This window comes from Podarcis erhardii (genome assembly GCF_964252035.2).
Source record: "Podarcis erhardii genome assembly, chromosome: 16".
Lineage (NCBI taxonomy): Eukaryota > Metazoa > Chordata > Lepidosauria > Squamata > Lacertidae > Podarcis > Podarcis erhardii.
In genome coordinates this window covers 23925237-23945588 of record NC_138514.1, presented here as the reverse complement: position 1 = coordinate 23945588, position 20352 = coordinate 23925237, and the positions used below count along the sequence as shown (strand labels likewise).

The following is a 20352-nucleotide window of genomic DNA, read 5'->3' as shown; positions in this document are numbered from 1 at the left end:
TAAATACTTAAAGAAACCCCTTAAGTTGATTGCCAGCTTTAGTGACATCAATAGAATCAATTACCTGCTATCTAGCTCAAACAAACCAGTTACGTTTGACACAGCGAAGTTTGCGCTAAAAACCTCGCAACTCAGGAAAACCCTAGAGTCTTGCATCTGGAGTTTCCCGCCATTTCCCTCCATTTATGTATATCTGTGAAGTGTTTTATAATGTTTTAATCATACGTGCTATGATACGTTTTTGAGACCTGTCCGTTTTTGTTTGTTCTGAGCTATAACCTGTATTTGGTTGGCCTATAGAATCTGACCACGGTGACAAAACGGTTATAGCCAGAAAGTGTGGTTCCCTACTGACCTCTGAATTTGCTAGTCATCTACCTATTCCTTTATTTACACTAAACTATAACCTTTTTTTCTCATCTTTAGCTTATAAACATCTATAAAAATAATCAGGATGTCAGTCCTTTTCACAAGGAAACTCAGATCGTCGCGTTCAGGTGGGTAATGACCAAGTTTAAGAAAAACGGCTCAGAATTGTTGTTTAAAATGTCATTTAAAATAATTTCTAATAAGGCAGGAAAAAACCCCAGCTGTGTGGAAAACACAGTGTCTGCAAACAACGAGATACGCAAACTCATACTTGCTCTTCCGAACATGGGTTTGCCACAGTAATGGGGCAAAAACCCCTTAAATGAGACTCCTTTGCAACATGGCCTCTGTTGTCCTGCTAGTTTGTTTGAGAGATCCAGGCCTTAGGGAAACCAATATTCACAATAGATTATAGCAGAGCTTTCCAAACCTTTCGGACATGCATCATTTCGTGACATAGTGATTCAGTTTTCCTAGCAAACCGGAGGTCAAACTAACCCCTTTCCAGCCCTGGGAGGAGCGTGGGGAGCGTTTGCGTGACACACTTACACACTGCAGCAGACACACTGACGTGTCGTGACGCACAGTTTGGAAAGCTCTGGATTATAGTGATTGGGGCAGTCAGGGTTGGCCAAGGCTTTCTGCAACCCTTTGGGTCCCTTCCAACTCTACAATTCTGTGATTTTCTTTGCAACCCTGATGGTTTGGTCCAGATTCCTAATCTGCCTCTTTTTCCTCCTCTCCGAGCAGCGAGGGCAGCATTATAGCCTACTACTGGTCAGAGTTCAGTGTCCCTAAACACAATGTGGAAGCGCTTGACAGGGCCATGGCCAACATCCAGGCTTCAAATGAGGCGGGGATGAAACAGAGGGGGAGCTATGAAATGCGAGTTGAGACGGTCGTCGCTTTCCGTAAGTCTCTCTTCTCTTCTCCCCACCTCCTGTTCAGTCACATCAGCCTTGGTTGTGAGAACCTGAGTGTTTCATTCCATAGGAAATTTCAGCTGCCTATTTGGCTTTGGAAAATGAGAGCCAAATATGTGTGGGGAAGACATAGTGGCTGACTAGGGCTAGATCTGCACGGCTATCAAACAAACGCTCTGAAAATGATCTGCTAAAAACCACTGTAAAGCTCACAATTGAAAAGGTCATTTCAGCTCTACACCGCCATCTGGTGTCACAGTGTTATAACGCATTTATAACGCTGTATTTTGACTAATGTAGCTGAGTCCTTGGGCTGTTATGGGTTGGGGACTCAGCCATTCGGAAGGCCCAATTCACCCATGCCCTAAGTCCTAACATTCTGCAGTTGCTGAATGGTTAGGAACAGTTTGGAGAACTTTCCCTTTTAAAAGATCGGTTCTCCAAACTTTTCCTAACTGCTCAACATCTGCAAAAAGTTAGGACTCAGGGCAAGGGTTTATTGGGGCTTCTGACAGATTTGGTCAATGGTCAGGTACAAAACGGCCGAGGTGCTTGTGCATTTCAGAGCTTTATCAGGGAACTTTAAGAGGTTTCTTTTATTTAGGGTAAGACACAAAGGCTTTTCTTTTGTTTCAAAAATGTTGTTTTGTTTAAAGGCTACACTATTATAGGTGCCCCATAATACCTGTTCCATGTTTGTAAGAACTCATTCTTTCTGTGTGGTGGCACTCGCACTTTGGAACTCCCTGCCTGTTGATCCAGGCAGGTGCCTTTGCAGTCCTCTTTCTGGCGTCTGCTAAAAACGTTCTTCTTTAGACAAGCCTACCCACATGTTAAGAAAGTTGATATGAGTTTTAATCTGTTTTTAGTTTTAATTTTTATTTTAACTCACTTTTCTTATTGATAATGTTATTGTTTTATCTTTTGCTGTAAACCCCTTCAAGGAGGAGTTGTTGTTTTTTAACAATCAAGCAGCGTATACATTTTATGAAATGAGTAAATTTAAATATTGCACCCTTATAATGAGGGGTTCCGGTGGGGGAGAGAGGCCTGGGGCTGGCATATTAAAGGTCCAGAAGGCATTTGAATTTTCTCTTCAGAATAAGGAATGTAATGATTGCCTCCCCTACCCCCACTGCCCCCCCACCCTGTGCTCCGATTCTGATGGTAATATCTCCCTGCCCCCTGCCAAAACCATCCTAATTAAAAATGTTCCTGCAGCAAAACTTGCTAACCGAGGAACTATAAGAATGTTACTTCATTCGTACTTCAGAAGTTTATTTATGGGTGTGCAGTACAGACTGCGGTGTTGGGTGGATTTTTGGGGAGGGAAATCCACGACAATGAAATGAAATACATCTTTTTGGCTGAGTCATGGTGACTCATCCACTTCTACATTCTCACAAAGGATCCTTGCATTGGAGTCCATCAAAGTAGGGGGAGAGATGAGCCAACCTTTGTGTCTCCAGGGAATGCAGACTGGCTGGGTTCCCCCTACAACGGGGCCTGCACAATTAATGTATTCTCTCTCTCTCTCTTTAACTCCTAGCTTCTGATCCAGATATCATTAAGGCAAAACGGGACAGTAAGTACTGTGATTGGTTTTGTAGCCATACAAGACTCATTGGGTCGTCTGTACAAGGGGGCCTGTTCCTCCTCTCCGTCTGGGAGAGACAGGAGCGTCCGAGTCTGGGGAACAAGGCTCTGCTAAGTTATGAAGGGCAACCCACTCAGAACAGCCCCTGCAGAGTCCAAATCAGTTTTGTGGCTGGGTTGGTTTCCTCAAGCGAAGCTTCCTAAGATGAATTTGCTTTGGAGACAGAGAAGCTGCTTCTTAATGCCTTGTTTTTGACATTTGGGGGTTTTAGAGGTGCAACAGAGCTGGACAGACTTCAGCCTTGCACGACCAACTCTTACCTATTCTTCCTTGCCCACCCAACCTGGTTTATTTAGCAAGCAAAAATTGGGAAGGGGGGGACACCAAAAGCATTTGGCCTCAATTTAGTATCCAGCCCTGTTGGACTCTTTCTTGGGACTTTGTTTGAAATGGACCGCCTGGTCCTTCATTGCTTTTGCATTCTCCCTATTGAGACCCCCTCCTCCTCCTCCTCCTACCTCCCTCTCTCCCCACCTTCTCAGACAGCTGCAGCTATGCCTTGCATGCGAAAGAGGGCGTGGTCACCAGCTTCACCACGCCCGGGTTCCCAAACAGCGCCTACCCGTCCAATGCGCGATGCCTCTGGGTCCTGAGAGCCGACGCCGATTCCGTCATCAGCCTGACCTTCACGACGTTTGACTTGGAGCCCTGCAACGTGGGGAACGACTTTGTCAAGGTGTACGACACGCTGAGCCCCGTCGAAGCCCACGCGCTGGTAAAGTAAGTCGGCTGCCCTTCCCCGTTGAATGAATCCTCTGAAGTGCAGGGGCAGCAAGCATTCGTGGCATGCCTGGAAGGAGACGGTGGGCTCAGCTTCTGCTCTTGCTGGCCGCTTTTAAGTTTGAAAGGCTCTTTGCGGTACAGAGAGAAGGGCCATAGCTCAGGTGCAGAGAAGGTACAAGGTTCAAAAGCAGAGCAGTACCAGCCTGGCACCAGCTTGGCTGCAGGAAATGCCTGAAGGAAGGGTACAACCATCTTAGCGACTCCACTCTGGAGTTGTATAGGGTTCACTCTTGGGCCTTATCCTCTGAAGGCAGCCCTGCTTAGGGAAGTTTTAATGTTTGATCTTTTATTGTGTTTTTAATATCATGTTGGAAGCCGCCCAGTGGTTGGGGAGGCCCGGCCAGGTGGGCAGGGTATAAATCAATAAATCTTTATTACGGTCCAGAGACCCAACAAATCGTTACAAAGCAATGCACAATTCAGACAGCCTACCTCCAGGTTAAACAAGCATTTTGTTCAGACTTAAAGATAGGGATCATTGGTTCTTGCAACCACCGATAAAAACTTCGCCACTGCTAATGTTCTAGTGTTTGTCCAGTCTTCCAGTAGGAACCTGACATAGTGAGCCTCTGATTTTCCCAGGAAAGGTACCAGCAAGGGTATTATTATTATTATTTATTACTATTTATTACTATTATTCTGAAGATGTCCCGCAAGGCAGTGGAGGTTTAGGATCAGAGTTTTCCTTTCTCCTTGCAAACAAATTACAATGCAATGTGCCAATGGCTCGATTAAAATCAGCTAACATTAACATCTTTGGGGTTTTTTACGCGGCATCCTTCTAATAGTTAAAATGCAAATGGTTGCAATGCTAAAGAGCAGCTTTTTCCTGGTGCCCCCCAGATCCAGTGTCAAGAGGTGGAGGGGCCAGTCACAAGGATATGGTATTGTGGTGGGCTTTGGATTCATTGGGAGCAGCCGTAGCTCTCGTTGCCCATCTCCCGAATGAACTTTGTGGTTCTTAAGCCCACTTCCAATATGGAGGAAGAGGAGCAGCTGCAAAGAGTGGCTGTTGGGTGGTAGACTCTCTTTTCTCTTCCCCTCACCCACCACCTGGTGTTTTCCTCCCTCCCAGGCTGTGTGGCAGCTATGGACCATCCTACAACCTGACCTTTGTCTCCTCTACAAATGTTCTCCTGGTCATGCTGATCACAGATGCCACAGAGCGGTATCCCGGGTTCAAGGCAGAGTTCTTCCAGATGCCAAAGAAAAAAAGTAAGAGCCCTTGGCAGCCACTTCTTGTCTGTCTGTCTGTCTGTCTGTCTGTCCATTCATTCATAACATTGTAGAGTTGGAAGGAACCTTAAGGATCCTCTAGTTCAGTGTTTCCCAAACTTGGGTCTCCAGCTGTTTTGGGACTACAACTTCCATCATCCCTAGCTAGCAAGACTAGTAGTCAGGGATGATGGGAACTGTAGTCCCAAAACAGCCGGAGACCTAAGTTTGGGAAACACTGAACTAGTCCACTGCAGGAGGCAGTGGAAGACAGAAGTGCCTGGCGTGCTCTGGCCATGGGGTCATGAAGAGTCAGACACAACGACTAAACAACAACAAACTTGTCCAACCCCCTGCAATGCAGGAATCCCTGCTAAAAAGCAAAGGCCACTTACATTCACGAACATATATAGTCTATTTCTAACCCAAGGGCCACATTCCCTTCTGGGAAACTTACCAAGCGCCGCATGCTGTTGGTGGGAGGGTCTAGAGGCAAAAGCAGGCAGAGCAATGAATGCGAATTTTACCTTTGTACAGTAGGCTAGTTTCTGTGCTCCCACATCTCTCTGCCCTTGCGCAAGAGTCACGCTCTGAGGGCACAGTCCTGCCAGGTGAAAACTCCTGGTGTGTGCAGGGGCAGTGAGGGGTTTGACCTGGGGAAACTTCAGGGGGCCGGATGCAGAAGCCTGAAGGGGCCACATTCTGCCCCTGCGGCCTGAGGCTCCCCATGCCTGATTATGGAAGATTGAGTTATAGAGGAGAAGGTTGGGTTAAAAAGCATCTACGGCCGAAAATCATCTTGTGGGTAATCCATCCTTTCGTAAGAGGGAAGCTGGGGCATAATTTCCCCTTTTTTTGTCTTGGGCAATAAATAGCATCCCTCTTGCTGCTGCTCTAACGATGCCTTCTAACAAGAGATGCACATGGGGCTGAGTCAGAGGACAGATGTGAACAGGTGAGGCGTAATTGGTCTCCTGAGTCCTATCCAGGCCTCAGAGTCCGTCTGGTACCTCCGGAGACCGGCTTACCCTCATTAAGGACATTCTGCCCACGTCTCTCTTCCTGTCGGCTTGTCCTTGCAGCTTCAGAAGTAGGGCTCACTTCCTTTGTTTGCTTCCATCCCGCTTATTCTAGATTGTGGCGCAGATTTGACGGCAATATCCGGAACCTTCTCCTCTCCTTATTACCCAGCCCACTATCCTCCTGGTATGGATTGTGTCTGGAATATAGTGGTAAGAGCGGCTCCTTTCTTACTTGGACCTGACTTAGTTTAACTGCTGCCTTTGCACAGTGAGCTGGGGCCAAAGCATATTGCAACACGCCGCTGTGTGTGCATGTGTGTGTGCGTGTGTTGGGGGAAGAAAGCAGTTTGCACGCCGTATCAATAAATTTTGAAAACCACCCAAAACAATTTAACAAACAGAAGACGGCTGCATTCCCATGGGCAGCCCATTCTATTACCCCAACGTTTCACTTACTGTTGATTTCCGTGTTATATTTGAGCTCCCATACGACGTAAAAGCCACTTTCGGAAATACAGTGGAATTCCACGCCATGTTAGCACTTGTTTCTGTATTACTGGCTTCCAGTTTTCAAAGCATGTGCTCAGGTTGGCTGCTGTGGGGAAACAAGAGGAGTTTGTGCACCATTGTCCTGGTCTGTCAGGCTGCTCTTAGGCTTTGGTTGCTCCCAAGAAAGATACATGGTGGTGGTTGTTCTTTTTAATCTGATGCTCTGTTACCAAAGTACAGTGGTGCCTCGCAAGACGAAAAGAATCCGTTCCGCGAGTCTCTTAATCTAGCGGTTTTTTCGTCTTGCGAAGCAAGCCCATTGACGGCTTATCGGATTAGCGCTATTAGCGCTATTAGCGGCTTATCGGCTTAGCGGATAAGCAGATAAGCGGCTTAGCGGCTTAGAAAAAGGGGGGGGAGGGGAAAAAAACTCGCAGGAACTTGCAAGACATTTGCGTCTTGCGAAGCAAGCCCATAGGAAATTCGTTTTGCGAAGCACCTCCAAAACGGAAAACCCTTTCGTCTAGCGGGTTTTCCGTCTTGCGAGGCATTCGTCTTGCGGGGCACCACTGTAGCTTGGAGGTATGTTTCCCAGCACAATTCAAAGTGTTGGTGCTGACTTTAAAGCCCTAAACCAGGCCCTCCAGATGTTTTGAGACTATAATTCCCATCATCGCTCACCACTGGTCCTGCTAGCTAGGGATCATGGGAGTTGTAGGCCAAAAACATCTGGAGGGGCGAGGTTGAGGCTCCCTTCTACAATTGGATCAAAGACTTATATAAACTCGCAACATATCAAGAACTTGCATAATAACGCAGACTTGCCATGGACAAATTCAACGATATTTAGAATCCGTTCTTACAAATACTGTAATAGGTTAAGATCTGGTGAAGTACAACAACAACTTTGTAAAGTTAAAATAGAAAGAAAAAAATGCGTTCTAAAACTCAATGAAAAATCCCATAGTTGATGTGGGCTGCTCTACAGCGCCCTCTGGTGTCACATGTTTGTAATGCAGTTACAATGACATAGTTGACTGGGTGTAGCTGAGTCCCTCATCTCTTTTCCCACCACCCACATCTTGTCCTCAGGTCCCCACGGAGAAGAGAGCGAAAGTACGCTTCAACAACTTCTTTCTTGCGGAGCCTGGCATCCCACTCAATTCCTGCCCCAAAGACTATGTGGAAGTCAACAACGTCAAGTAAGAGAGCTAAGTGCCAAAACTGGGTGTGAAAGAAGGGGTGAAACTAAAATCTGGGATGTGGTCTGCCTGGCTAGGTTTACACAGATGGTGAGAAATAGAGAGGGCAGACAACAAGGCGATGGCTTTATGGAGAAACGGAGCCTTTATATAATATTTTGGGGTGGGAAAAAAAGGATAATGTAAACCCAATTTGCAGTTTATTGTATTAATTTATCACATTGGGTTTTGGTATGGAAATTTGTTCTGATGTGCTTAGGTCTGGTTTCTGCTTTTGTTTTATTTGGCACCTGTTGTTCTACTTGGTTATGTTATAAATAAGCTCAAGTGTTTTTGGTTTTTTTAAAGTTAGAGCTAACTATTGGATCTGGGGACCCCCAACCCACTGAGGCTGTGATTTCTTAGAAGGAGCTGGAATGTGAATGTTGGCAGGAAAGAGACCTGGCTCCCTGCCCAAAGGCATCAGGGTCCCATCCTGGGCCAGGGCAGGGTCAAAGTCAGCGTAGCTCAGGGGCACCGCTCCTCCACATGGCCTTGGCATCCCCGGGGATGCTGTAGTGGCACATCTCTCGCCAGCTGCTGCTGCTGCTGGCAGTGGGGCTGGACCGGGTTTGCAGCCTTAAATTGGAAAATACCTGCAGAGTACTGCAGCTCTGAAATAAATGGGCATTAAAGACACCAGTTCCAAAACGGACTCTTAAGAACTGAAAGCAGAGACGCTGTGTGTGCTTTTGTAACCCAAGAAAGTGTTTAATAAAAATAATTAGAAAAACAAAACAAAACAAAATGTACAGTTTTAAAGAGGAATGGCAAGCACTGTATTAAAACAGCTTAAAACGGCAAATTGTTTAACATAAAGAGCACTGTTTTCATTTTAAAAGCCCCAGACAGCATAGCTGTCAGAGATTATGGGAGTCATAGTGAGAGTTGGCAAACGCATATATACAAATAGGTTTTCAGAAAACCTGACTGTGGTGCTACCACTAAAAAGCTCCCGTTTGCTATGCTCTCCATTGAACCTCTAATGGTGACAGGGTGGAGAGCAGAGCATCTGAGGCTGAGCTCAATGCACAGGCAGGCTCAGATGGGACAAGGAGGTTCTGGAGAGAGCCTTAGGTTCCCACACTGTTCAGGGAAACGAGCTCCTTAGTGCAGCAATTCAGTCACTGGGCAGGAGTAGTTTTGTATATACTGCATTGTGCAATGGGCTTGCTCTCTTACGGTGGGGAGGAATGGGGAAACCCCTGTCCACCTCAGTGTCTGTGTTTGGAATGATGTTGTCTTAAAAAAAGGACTGTCTCTCCTCTCATTGGCTCCCTGCCTCTGTGTGATCCCTTCAGGTACTGCGGTGAGAAGAAGCAATTTGTAATATTGAGCAAAACCAACAAGATTTCCGTCCGTTTCCATTCGGATCTTTCATTGGTAGACAGCGGCTTTTCGGCAGAGTTCATGTCCTACCAATCCAACGACCGTAAGTGGGAATGCTGTGAGGTTGGGGGTGAGGTGCTGGGAGTGGGTCGGATGGGTCGGAGAGACTTAAAGCATTTGGACCTTTTAAACGATGAAGGAGGGCATGGAAGAGGTTCATCGCCTGGTGCACAGCTTGGAGGAAGGAGAAAAGAAATGTTTTTGACCGCATTCCCTTTGCACCTTCAGAAGTAATTTCTGATACTCCTTTTCTGGCCTCTTGCATCCAAGGGCGGCCTTAGCAGTTGCAAGGGGAAGAGACTTTTCCCAGGGGAAAAAGACTTACAGTGGGGCAGACTGAAAACACCCCATTGAAAAAGGAGGCAGGGAATCGGTACTCTGCACTGTTTGCAAGACTTAACGTACCTCTCCTCTCTCCCCTCACCCCAATTTCTGACTTGCAGCCTGTCCAGGCAAATTCGCCTGCAACACCGGCCGCTGTATTGCCAAGACCCTGCGCTGCGATGGCTACAACGATTGCACGGATGCCAGCGACGAGAAAAACTGCAGTGAGTCCTTCTCCTCTGCTCAGCTCCCTTGAGAGAATTTGGAAATGTGGATATGGAACGGGGCTACGTATGTTTTGTGCCTTGATCTTGCATTATAGCAGATCTGGTTTCTGCCACCAAGTGAAAGTGTGCAAATTTGACTATGCCTCATACGGTTTGCAAAACCGTTCCAAAGATGAGCTGTTGGGAGTGCCAAAAAAACTATATGTTCCTGTATAAAACTCCTGGAAATCCCAATTTCCACACCCCAACCTACCCTCCGGTCTAGGAGGTTTTGGCAGGCAATGTCTTCTACATCCTTTGATGCATATGTTTGCCATCATATGGTCTAGAAACTTGCTTTTAAAAAAACACAAATTAAAGCCATGATTCTCTGGGTGGTGAATTCTGTGGCCAGCACCAAACGCAGCTGCTGTGGCGAAGGGTAGTTTCCAGACCTTTTGGCACAAAAGATGAATGGCATAGCTTCGCTGAAGGGCAAGTCCTGATCTGCCATAGAAAGAGCATAGAGAGGGCACTGCCTTTCATCTGGGACCTGGGAGACCAGGGTTTGAATCTTCACTCAGCCATGAAGCTCACTGAGTGTGATCTTGCTGTGCCTGTCACTGCCTCTCAGCCTAACCATCCTCACAAGTTCATTTGTGGGGAATTAAATGTGGGGAGGAACCATGTACACCACCTCGATCTCCTTGGAGGAAAAGGTGGGATAAATATGTGATAAATAAATTAAAAGGCTCCAGAAACGTGTGCCTGTTGAGGAAAAAACCCCAAGAGGGTTGTCTCCAATGCTGGTCCTGCTCAGAGTAGACCCACTGAAGTCAATGGATTAAAAGAAAGTTTTCTTTTTAAAAGCAAGCTATACAAAATTCTGCAAAACAGGATGTGAGGACAATCTACATAGTCCATATGCAATTATAGATTATTGTAAAAACAAAACAAAAAACCAGACATAAAATAACTACTCATGCTCATTGATTTCAATGGGACTACTCTGAGTAGGACAAGCACTGGACCAGCACCAGTGTATTTTTCCTGCTTTTTGCACGCTTCCCTTCATGACTCGCAGATTCCAGGTCAGAATCTTTGTGCCTCTTTGTGCAAGCGTTGGGTTCTCCCAAACTCTACTTCAGCCATCCCGTATCTGACGCTCTGTGGGGCCCTGTTGCTCTGTAAGTCACCAGGTTGCGCTGCCTCTCTTAACTGCTTCTCTGCCTCCTTCCTCCCAGCTTGCACCGAGAAGCAGTTCAGATGCCGGAACGGTTATTGCAAGCCGAAATTGTGGTTCTGCGACGGCATGGACGACTGCGGGGACGGCAGCGATGAGGCCGAGTGCAGTGAGTGTGGACTGGGAAAGGGGGTCTTGGTCAAAGCGATGTGGGGCTGGGGGGGGCGGGCTGTCCCCTCCCGCTGCCTCTGCTGTGCCAGGGCTCTGTGTGGGTGCCTTTTTGCTTCTTCTTTTTTGCAATTTTGACCTGTGGCTTCTCTTTCCGTTGGGCAGAATGTCCGGCAAATAACATCCGGTGCAGCAATGGCAACTGCATCCCAGAGAGCAAGAAATGCGACGGCAAGGATGACTGCGGCGACGGCAGTGACGAGGGGAGCTGTGGCCGTGGTACGATTCTTAGCACAATGGGGACCCATAAGAAATCATTGGGTTGGGTGGGTCTGTTGCCCTGTCTGCCCTCTGCCAGCTCCCAGATGCCTGCCTTCTCCCAGCCAGTCCAGGGTGCGAGTCCCTGCCTGTCAGCTTCACTCTTGCTCTTGTAGAACTTGGCAAGGAGGAGAAGGAGGGAGACAAAACCCAAATTAGTTGGCTCTGCCCACCATCAGCTCTGCTGCCTCCCCTACTGTTGGCTTCTTTGCCTTGCACCCTGCCAGTCTCAGGGGGCACCGGCAACCCCTGCTACGCCAAGGCCCTCAGAACGGGACTTGCAGTCAGTTGCTAGGGATGGCACCGCCGTGGGGTAATGGTTGGAGTGTCAGGCTACGGCCTGGGAGGGAGCAGGCTTCAAATCTCCCCCACTTGGCCATGAAACTCCCTGAGTGTGACCGTGGGCCATTCAGCATCTCTCAGCCTAACCTACCTCCCAGCGTTGTTGTGGGAATACAACACGGAGGGGGAAAGAACTGTGTATGCCACCTTGAATCCCTCAGAGGAAAAGTTAGTAAATAAATGAAAGGAAATAACCAGAAAACTGGGGGGAACTCACTTTGTGCACTTGAATAGTTCAGGTCTGGTTTTAGAATCCAGAAGCAGAGCACAGCCTTCCTGCAATTTGAGAAGGAGGTTTCATTGGCAGCAGGGGAGACAGATAGACAACCCCCCCACACACCAATGTCCCAGTATTTGTTCTGGTTTCCTGAAATCTCAGTGCCTTAGCTGTGTAGGGGGCAGCACTTACCCTTGGAACTCCCTGCCTATTGATATCAAGCGGGTTCCTTCACTGTGCTCTTTCCGGTGCTTGCTAAAAACATTCTTGTTTAAACAAGTCTACCCAGATATGCTTATAAAGTTGGCATAATCTGTTTTAGCATTTCAATGTTTGTATGTTGCAAACTAGGGCTGTAAGTTTTTCTGTCCTTTTTTTGTTTTTGTTTTGTAAATCGCTTTGAGGGTGTTTAAAAACAAAACAGTCGAGCGTTGCATAAATTTTGTGAAACGAATAGCAATAGAGACATGCATAGCAGCAGACAGCCTTTCCCCACGAGGATGATGGTTTCCAGGGACAGGATCTGCAGCGGTCCTGGAGTCCCTCTCTGCTCTGCTCTGAATTTCCCCAGCAGGGAGATTCTTACTGAGCGCAAGCAAGATCCTCTATGGACATGGATTTCTGTGTGCTTAGCATAGGGAATGCTGCTGTGCTAAATGTTTCCTGGCGCTGAGCCTCCTTGCCTGTGGTTTGCTTGCAGTGGACACCGTCTCCTGCAAAACGTACACCTACAAGTGCCGCAATAACCAGTGCTTGAGCAAGAAGAACCCGGAATGCGATGGGAATAAGGACTGCAGTGATAACTCGGACGAGGACAATTGCAGTGAGTTATGGTTCTAGCTGTCACCTTTTGGGAAGCCGATGACCTGAGATGCACTCTTGCACGGCTAGCAGAGGGTCAGCAGCCCAAGAGCACTTGACCGAAATGTCACTCACGTCACAAACGTAAAAGAGAACAAGAACAATAATTTACTATTTATACCCTGCCCATCTGGTTGGGTTTTCCCAGCAACTCTGGGCAACTCCCAACAGAATATTAAAAACATTCAAACATTAAAAACTTCCCTAAACAGGGCTGCCTTCAGATGTCTTCTAAAAGTCAGGTAGTTGTTTATTTCCTTGACTTCAGATGGGAAGGCATTCCACTACCGAGAAAGCCCTCTGTCTGGTTCTCTGTAACCTCACTTCTTGCAATGAGGGAACTGCCAGAAGGCCCTTGGAGTTGGACCTCAGTGTCCGGGCTAAATGTTGGGGGTGAAGATGCTCCTTCAGGAGCAACAATAGGCTGCTTCTAGGGTTGTTGTAACAGTATGATAATGCATGTGAAACCCTTTCAAGGGTTCAGGCAGTATATAAAGGCTAAGCGTTCCTACTACAAGCCTATTTCGCCTGTTTTGCAAATGCCTGCAATGACACCCCTCTCTAGCTGCCAGTTAATTTTGCAGAAGCATTTGGAGGCAGGGCTGGGAAACCTGTGGCCTTCTGGATATTGCTGGGTTACAACTTCCAGCCAGTGTGGCCAGTGAGCAGGGATGCTGGGAGTTTTAGTTCAGCAGCACTTGGAAGGGGGTTTAGAAGCCGTCTGTAAGGGTCTAGAAGCAGGAGTGATGTGTGATGTTGCTTGGGGATCGCAGGAGGGCAAATTTACTCATGCGTTGGTGTTCTGACTCTTGCTCCTTCCAGACTGCGGCAAGCGCTTCTACAGCAAGCAGTCCCGGATTATCGGTGGGGAGGACTCCGATGAGGGTGAGTGGCCGTGGCAGGTCAGCTTCCACACCAAGGACACCGGTCACTTCTGCGGAGCCTCCTTGATATCTCAGAATTGGGTGGTCTCTGCAGCGCATTGCTTCCAGGATGACTGGAGGAGGTGGGTAGAAATCTAGGATTTCTCCAGTAATGGACTGGCTTATGTTCTGCATATATGCTTGAACCTGAGGGTGAGGCTTCTGGGTCCATCTCGCAGCGTGCTGGGAGTGCATTGAGTCCAGTGGCGCATGGGGATGCTGCTGTTTTAATTTCGCATAAACCAGAACAGGAGCTGTCTTGCGCCCAAGATCGAGGGGGGGCCAGCGTGCATTGAGGCACATGTGCCATTATGAGTGTGACACATGTCGCAATCACATGACGTCATGCACCTGGTGCATGTTGCGCATGTGTGACGTCATGCACATGTTGCTCTCCTGATGCTGGGAGGAGGCGGAACGTGGAGCTCAGTGCAACTTCCTCTCTCGCGCTCAGGAGGAGCCAGCCACTGAAGCATACTGCCCCACATCCTCTGCCCCTTCCACATCAAGGGGGCCCAGCCTCCTGCTAGCGCATACTGAGGAGGCTGAAGACACCTGCACCCTAGGAGCTGGCACGCCTGAACCAGAACAAACTGTGACCCAAGAGATTGTCTGGTTCCAGTTTCCCCTCCATCGTGGGCTTCGCAAATAATTTTGGAAAGCTACCATTCTCTTAAGACAAAGCTTCTTCTGCAATGCATCATGGATGCATCTCATGCAGGGCTTCGGTTCGAAGGGTTCAGCATAGATACGAAATCATGTATACCCAAATAATTGGAGCCACACACCCCTCCCCTGCAATGGATAGAGGGGGAGAGAGAATTCTCAGCACACCAAGAATCCCTGTTCCGAGGGGACCTCGTCCAGCAAGCAAGGCGAAGAGCTTCTAAGCTCTTTTCGCACTTGGCAACCCAAGCAGACCCAGCATAGATAGAGGTTCTAAGCTCTCCGCCTTCCTTGGGTCAAATTTCTGCGACTTCAACCAGCCGTGTATAGTTGAAGTCGCACAACTTAATGGCGTGGTAGATGAGATTGTGCTTTACCAGACTGACTATACTTTTTACCATTGGCATTGTAGTAATTACCAAAAGGCCATACATAGATGAGATGCTAGGGCATAGGTAGGCAAACTAAGACCCAGGGGCCGGATCCGGCCCAATCGCCTTCAAAATCCAGCCCGTGGACAGTCCGGGAATCAGCGTGTTTTTACATGAGTGCCCTTTTATTTAAAATGCATCTCTAGGTTATTTGTGGGCCATAGGAATTTGTTGATTCCCCCCCCCCCACACACACTTCAAAATATAATCCGACCCCCCACAAGGTTTGTGGGACAGTGGACTGGCCCCCTGCTGAAAAAGTTTGCTGACCCCTGTGCTAGGGATTCTTTAGATGAGTTTTAGCACTGCTTGCCTTTTTGGGCCAGTGGGCACATTTGGGGGAGGCATGGGCAGCTGTCCCAAAACGACTTTCCTTGGGAGTCGAGGGTGTAACACAAACGTGAGTGCCGCAGGGTGCATGGTGCAATGGTTACCCCCTCTAAAAGAACAGAGCATCCCCTGATCTTCTTACCTGCCAATTCCTCCGCAGGCATTTGGACCACAGGACGATAACAGCCTACATGGGGCTTCTTGACCAGGGGGACAGGGGCAACAGCAACGTTCAGCAGCGGGGCCTGAAGAGGGTCATCCGCCACCCGTACTTCAATGACGCCAGCTACGACAACGACATTGCTGTGGCAGAGCTGTCCAGCCCGGTCGAATTCAACAAATACATCCAGCCTATCTGCCTGCCTGATGTCACCCATGACTTCCCCGTTGGCAAATCCCTGTGGGTGACGGGATGGGGAGCCACTCAAGAATCAGGTGAGTTGGGTGGGGATGTGAAGGGGGCGTTGTAGGCCTTTGGTCTGGACGACTTTTGGTGCCCACAGTTCTGTGATTCCGACTCAGAGGCAGTGACGAGGGGAGTAAAACAAGGGCAGATCTGCAGTTTGGTGGAAGGAGGCAACATTTAAAATATATATCACAAAGATAAAACGAGAGAGTCTTCTCTTAATCCACCACAGGACTTTATCAAGAGTGCATATGCTAAAATCATGACAATCTGTTGTCTGTCTGTCCTAATTGTTCTTTTTCTTTTTTATTTCTTATGTAAGTTGTCTTGCAATAAAATGTTATATATATATATAAAAAGGACAATCTTAACAAGCACAAAACAATAACCTCCGTCGCTTGGACTGTTGTCCACTAATGAAAATATATATTGTGTCAGCAGCAGTACTGGTCTTGCAGGGTTTATGTAAAGACAGGAGGAAAGAAGAACCAAATGCTAATTAAAATATGTGTTTCATGCACGCCAAACTATGCTGTGGACCAGAGTTCCCCCCCCAAACTTGGGTTTGCAGCTGTTTTCGGACTACAGTTCCCATCATCTCTGACCACTGGTCTTTGCTAGCTAGGGATGATGGGAGTTGTAGTCCAAAAACAGCTGGAGACCCACGTTTGGGAGACCCTGCTGGAGACCATAGGCACCATTCCGCCGTATGCCTCATTGTTTGTATAATCTTATAAAGTTTCTCCAGAGGATGTAAAAGTTATCGTAGGCAACATTTTACATTAAAAGGAAGCAGCAGCTTCTACCCTGATGCAACTAGAGGGCAGGAACCAATGGCATCTCTTAAGGCGTTTAAGAGTTTTTGTGGGGGTTGTGCATCTGGGTGACTTGTAATCGGAGAATCCATTGCACGCTTAGCAGGGCTGGTTTTATTTTTTAAATGCTTAAAAGAGCATCCTGAATAAACTGTATCCCTACTCCCATGCAACTCCTCTGTGGTCCTCTGCAGGCAACGGTGCCAGCATCTTGCAGAAGCTCGAAATCCGTGTGATCAACCAGACCGTGTGCAGGTCCCTGATGGTGCCCAATGACGTGACGGACCGCATGATGTGTGTCGGGGTCCTCACAGGCGGGAAAGATGCCTGTCAGGTAGGAATTGTCCGCAGGGAGAAAGGTGGGCCATGGCTGTGGAGAGCTCAGAATACAGCCCTGCCGACTTCTTACTTACTTCATTAACTAATTGAGGGGGGTTGCAGTGAAAAGTCTCAAGGCGACTCGACGAAACAAAATGCAGCATCGTATAAAACCAGAAAAGCTTAAAAACAGGCAACACAAAACATGCAGTGTGCTGCACTGGCAACATATTAGCTAGCCAGTGTGGTATAGTGGTTAAGAGCGATAGACTCGTAATCTGGTGAACGGGGTTCGCGTCTCCGCTCCTCCACATGCAGCTACTGGGTGACCTTGGGCTAGTCACACTTCGCTGAAGTCTCTCAGCCCCACTCACCTCACAGAGTGTTTGTTGTGGGGGAGAAAGGCAAAGGAGAATGTTAGCTGCTTTGAGACTCCTTAGGGTAGTGATATCAAATCCAAATCCGAACTCTTCTTAATAAGAAGAACTGCACTGTGATATCAGTGCATCTACTCTTGAGTAGAACTTGGTTGTCTGCAGCCCACAGGCTCTGCTGTTCGCGGTGACGCTCCGGCATCATTGCCTCGCCTTGCAATCCCAGCTTCTTCCCTTAGAGGTGCCCAAACCCAGCTGAAGGGCACAGGAACCCCACCAGAACCACAGTGCACCAGGGAGGCCATTTGGTGCAAATGCTGGTCTCTCCTGAGAATGAAACGGCTCCTTGGGCTGGTGGACAAAGAGTCACGAAAACAGATCCTCTTTCTGAGCATGTGTGCTCTTGTCTCTTTGCAGGGAGATTCCGGTGGGCCACTGGTCAGCTTGGAGGCCAACAACACATTGTTCCTGGCTGGCGTGGTCAGCTGGGGGGAAGGCTGTGCCCAGAGGAACAAGCCGGGAATGTACACTCGTGTTTCGGCGCTGCGGGCCTGGATCAAAGAGCAAACCGGCGTGTAGGTGGCTGCGGCGACTGGGACGGTTCATACGACTCTCCCTTCTTCTGTCTCTGGGTCTATCAAGCTTGCAGCTGAAGACATTCCCCTGTGATAGGAAGGGGGTTCTGCAAATCTTGTTCGCTCCTCTAATTCCTTCTCGGTTTTTCCCCCTCCAAAAATGAAACCAGCGACACTCCTGGATTCATTGTATGTGGCCGATTGGATGGACAGTTGCCCCTTTGAGAGCGCCCCTCTGCTGCTCATGCTCTCTGTCTCCAGAGACTTTCTGAAATATGTTCAATGTGAACCTGCTTTAAATCTGCAAGGGAGCTGGTACCTCCTGCGCAGGCTGCCTGAGGCAGGGGCCCGGTAGGTGCAGTACCCCTAAATGACCACTAGTTGGCAGCATGAGGGCCAAGTAACCTTAAGTGAACACCAAGTGGCCACTTTTGTGTGTTTGTGTGTGTGTGTGTGTGAGAGAGAGAGAGAGAGAGAGAGTGAGAGAGAGAGGATGAAATGACGCATCGTTCTGTGTTTTTAGGACTCATCTGGTCTGCTGTAGCATGTGTGACGTCTTCTATTTTCTCTTCTCCCCCTCCCTTCCCAAAACCCCCCCAGGATTCCCCATGTGAATAGGATAGTTCCCAGAACGTTGTTTGTTTTTCAAAGCAGCTCATAGATCGGAGAAGTTGCCTGTCTTCTGTGTTCTTTTCCCAGACTGCAAACACACAGAGATATTAATATTGATGGAAATGCCTTGGATAATAGGATCAAATCTGCTATTTCATCTTGGTATTGTGTCACCTCCCCCGAAAAGGTGTGCTTGATATTACATCATTAAATGCAGAGTTAACTGCAAAGTTCTGCAGTTATAAAGGTAACTGGGTTATAAACGGGTGCTCTTGCCTCCACCCAGCCCTTTCCAATCTGCCAAGTTTTAATTCCCTTGTTGCAGCAGGTTGTCTATCCAGGCAGGCTGCCTTCAGCCCCTGAAGCTCCATCACAGGTCCCATAAAATGTGTTTAGGGGGTTAGGATTAGGGTTAGGTTATCCAGCATCCGCCCCATTAAACTTTGCGTACCTGGGGCACACCTTAGACTTCATTCCCTGCCTCCCTTCCTTGAGCTCATTGTGCCTCTTTCCTCACCTGGGATAATGGCTCTGGCTGCAGATGTCTCTGCCCATGGGCTAGTTAAAAGGTGTATATCTTCGGGTCAGTACTATATTTTCCCAACATCCTGCAATACTGTTGCTTCTCCTTGCAAGTTTATGTAGCTGACACCGCCTTGACTTCTACCTTGTCTAAACCTGTACTGATGACTTTGACGTGGAAAGCCTAAAAGGAAAGATGAGGCTGTTGGGCTCCTACAGAAGACCAGTTGGAACACCTGCGGCCTGTGCATACCTAAGCGGCTTCAGTATTTCACTCTCTTGGGCAGCGATAGCTCTGAAAATATCATAAGGGGAATCCTCTCTTGCAAAGTAGTTGCTTTTGCAAAGGTTAAAGACATCTGTGTTCCAGCTGAGGGTACAGGTGTTGAGAGCGAATAGAAAGGATTCTCAGACCTCAATATTGAAGATACAGGCTTTTTTAAGAACCGAGGGGCATTGTAGCTGTGTCTCAGAATCCTGTATCTCCCCTTGAGCAAGGAGGATTCTAAACTAGGCGGGAAGAACAAAACAACATGCAGGAACTTCCAGGTGTCCTGATCCTGCACTGCTGGATCCCAAGAATGGCCTTCTGGGACTTGTTGTCTCCCTCCACTGGGTTATTCTCAAGGATCCAGCTGGTGTAATACACTCAGATACTATAGTTTTGTGCAGAAGCTGTGGCCTCCCAGATGTTGTTGAAGGACTCCAACTCAGCCCCAGCAGGGCCAGTGGTCAGGGATGATGGGAGTTGATCCATCAGCACCCCAGAGAGACATCCCTTCTCCACCTCTGCCTTAGGAGAACATTCTGGGTCTGGGTTTTGTAAAGGGGGGGGGGGGAGATACTGGCTCCACTTTTTAGTTCACCCTCCTGCTCTGTTTTCCTTTTAAAATAGGGTAGATGTCGGTAGAGCCATAGCGTGTGTGCAAAAGTGAGAGAGAGAACCCATTTGTATGTGTGCATGAATGAGATTTTTCTGGCCCGTTACGGGTCAGATTGGCATTGCCAATATGTGCCTTAATTGTATATCCTTGTTTAATGTATGGGTCTCGGCATGTGATGCTGAAGTTTTGTTTCTGTTTTCGGTGTCAGTGGTGGGTGACTATAGGGGGTCCCTTTTTCTGTCTGTGGGTGCTGTATAGGAATGCAGAGGACACCTTTTAACATGGTGGAACCCCTGATTATGTAGCGGCAGCATGGAGCAAAGGATGCTGGCTCCCCGCAAAGAATCCTGGGAGCTGTAGTTTGTTAAGGGGGCAGCAAGCTGTTTGGAGACCCCCTGTTCTCCCTCCAGAACGACATCCCTTGGGGAATAACAGCTCCGCCCCCTGAATAAATGGCAGTTCCCAGTTTTTATGGGGAAGAAGCCATGGCTGTTTAAAGTGGTACATAGTTCCTTGAATGTATGGGGCAGGTGGGGCCTTGGGTAATAAGCACACCAAAGTAGAGATGGATACAGGGAGGGGAATATGGAGGACACTAAAGGGAGAGACCCTCTTTCTCTAGACTCCCTAGGCAGATTTCCTGTTTTTTGTGCCTAATTGCGTTTTCGTTTTGTTTTTATAACGATAAAATGTTTTCTTTATGAAGCTCTGCTACACTTGCTCCAGATATCTTCTATTTCCCCTGTTGTTGGTCTAGTTTATAGATGTGAAAAAAATAAGCAGGGAACA

The 20352-nt window shown here is 47.9% G+C and overlaps 1 protein-coding gene across 2 annotated transcripts in view; it reads left to right on the top strand.

The window, feature by feature from the left end:
* ST14 (ST14 transmembrane serine protease matriptase) overlaps window positions 1-17697 on the top strand; it is a 35818-nt gene extending 18121 nt beyond the window's left edge. For both annotated transcript variants that reach the window (XM_081843092.1, XM_081843093.1), the window contains exons 4-19: window positions 427-497; window positions 1120-1280; window positions 2842-2877; window positions 3432-3669; window positions 4808-4947; window positions 6082-6179; window positions 7551-7660; window positions 9001-9131; window positions 9532-9636; window positions 10863-10970; window positions 11135-11248; window positions 12547-12669; window positions 13530-13713; window positions 15218-15492; window positions 16473-16612; window positions 17388-17697. In XM_081843092.1, coding sequence (XP_081699218.1) covers window positions 427-497; window positions 1120-1280; window positions 2842-2877; window positions 3432-3669; window positions 4808-4947; window positions 6082-6179; window positions 7551-7660; window positions 9001-9131; window positions 9532-9636; window positions 10863-10970; window positions 11135-11248; window positions 12547-12669; window positions 13530-13713; window positions 15218-15492; window positions 16473-16612; window positions 17388-17549 — 2196 coding nt within the window. In that variant the 3' untranslated portion in view covers window positions 17550-17697. The remainder of the gene's footprint in view (window positions 1-426; window positions 498-1119; window positions 1281-2841; window positions 2878-3431; window positions 3670-4807; window positions 4948-6081; window positions 6180-7550; window positions 7661-9000; window positions 9132-9531; window positions 9637-10862; window positions 10971-11134; window positions 11249-12546; window positions 12670-13529; window positions 13714-15217; window positions 15493-16472; window positions 16613-17387) is intronic.
* The last annotated feature ends 2655 nt before the right edge of the window (window positions 17698-20352 follow it).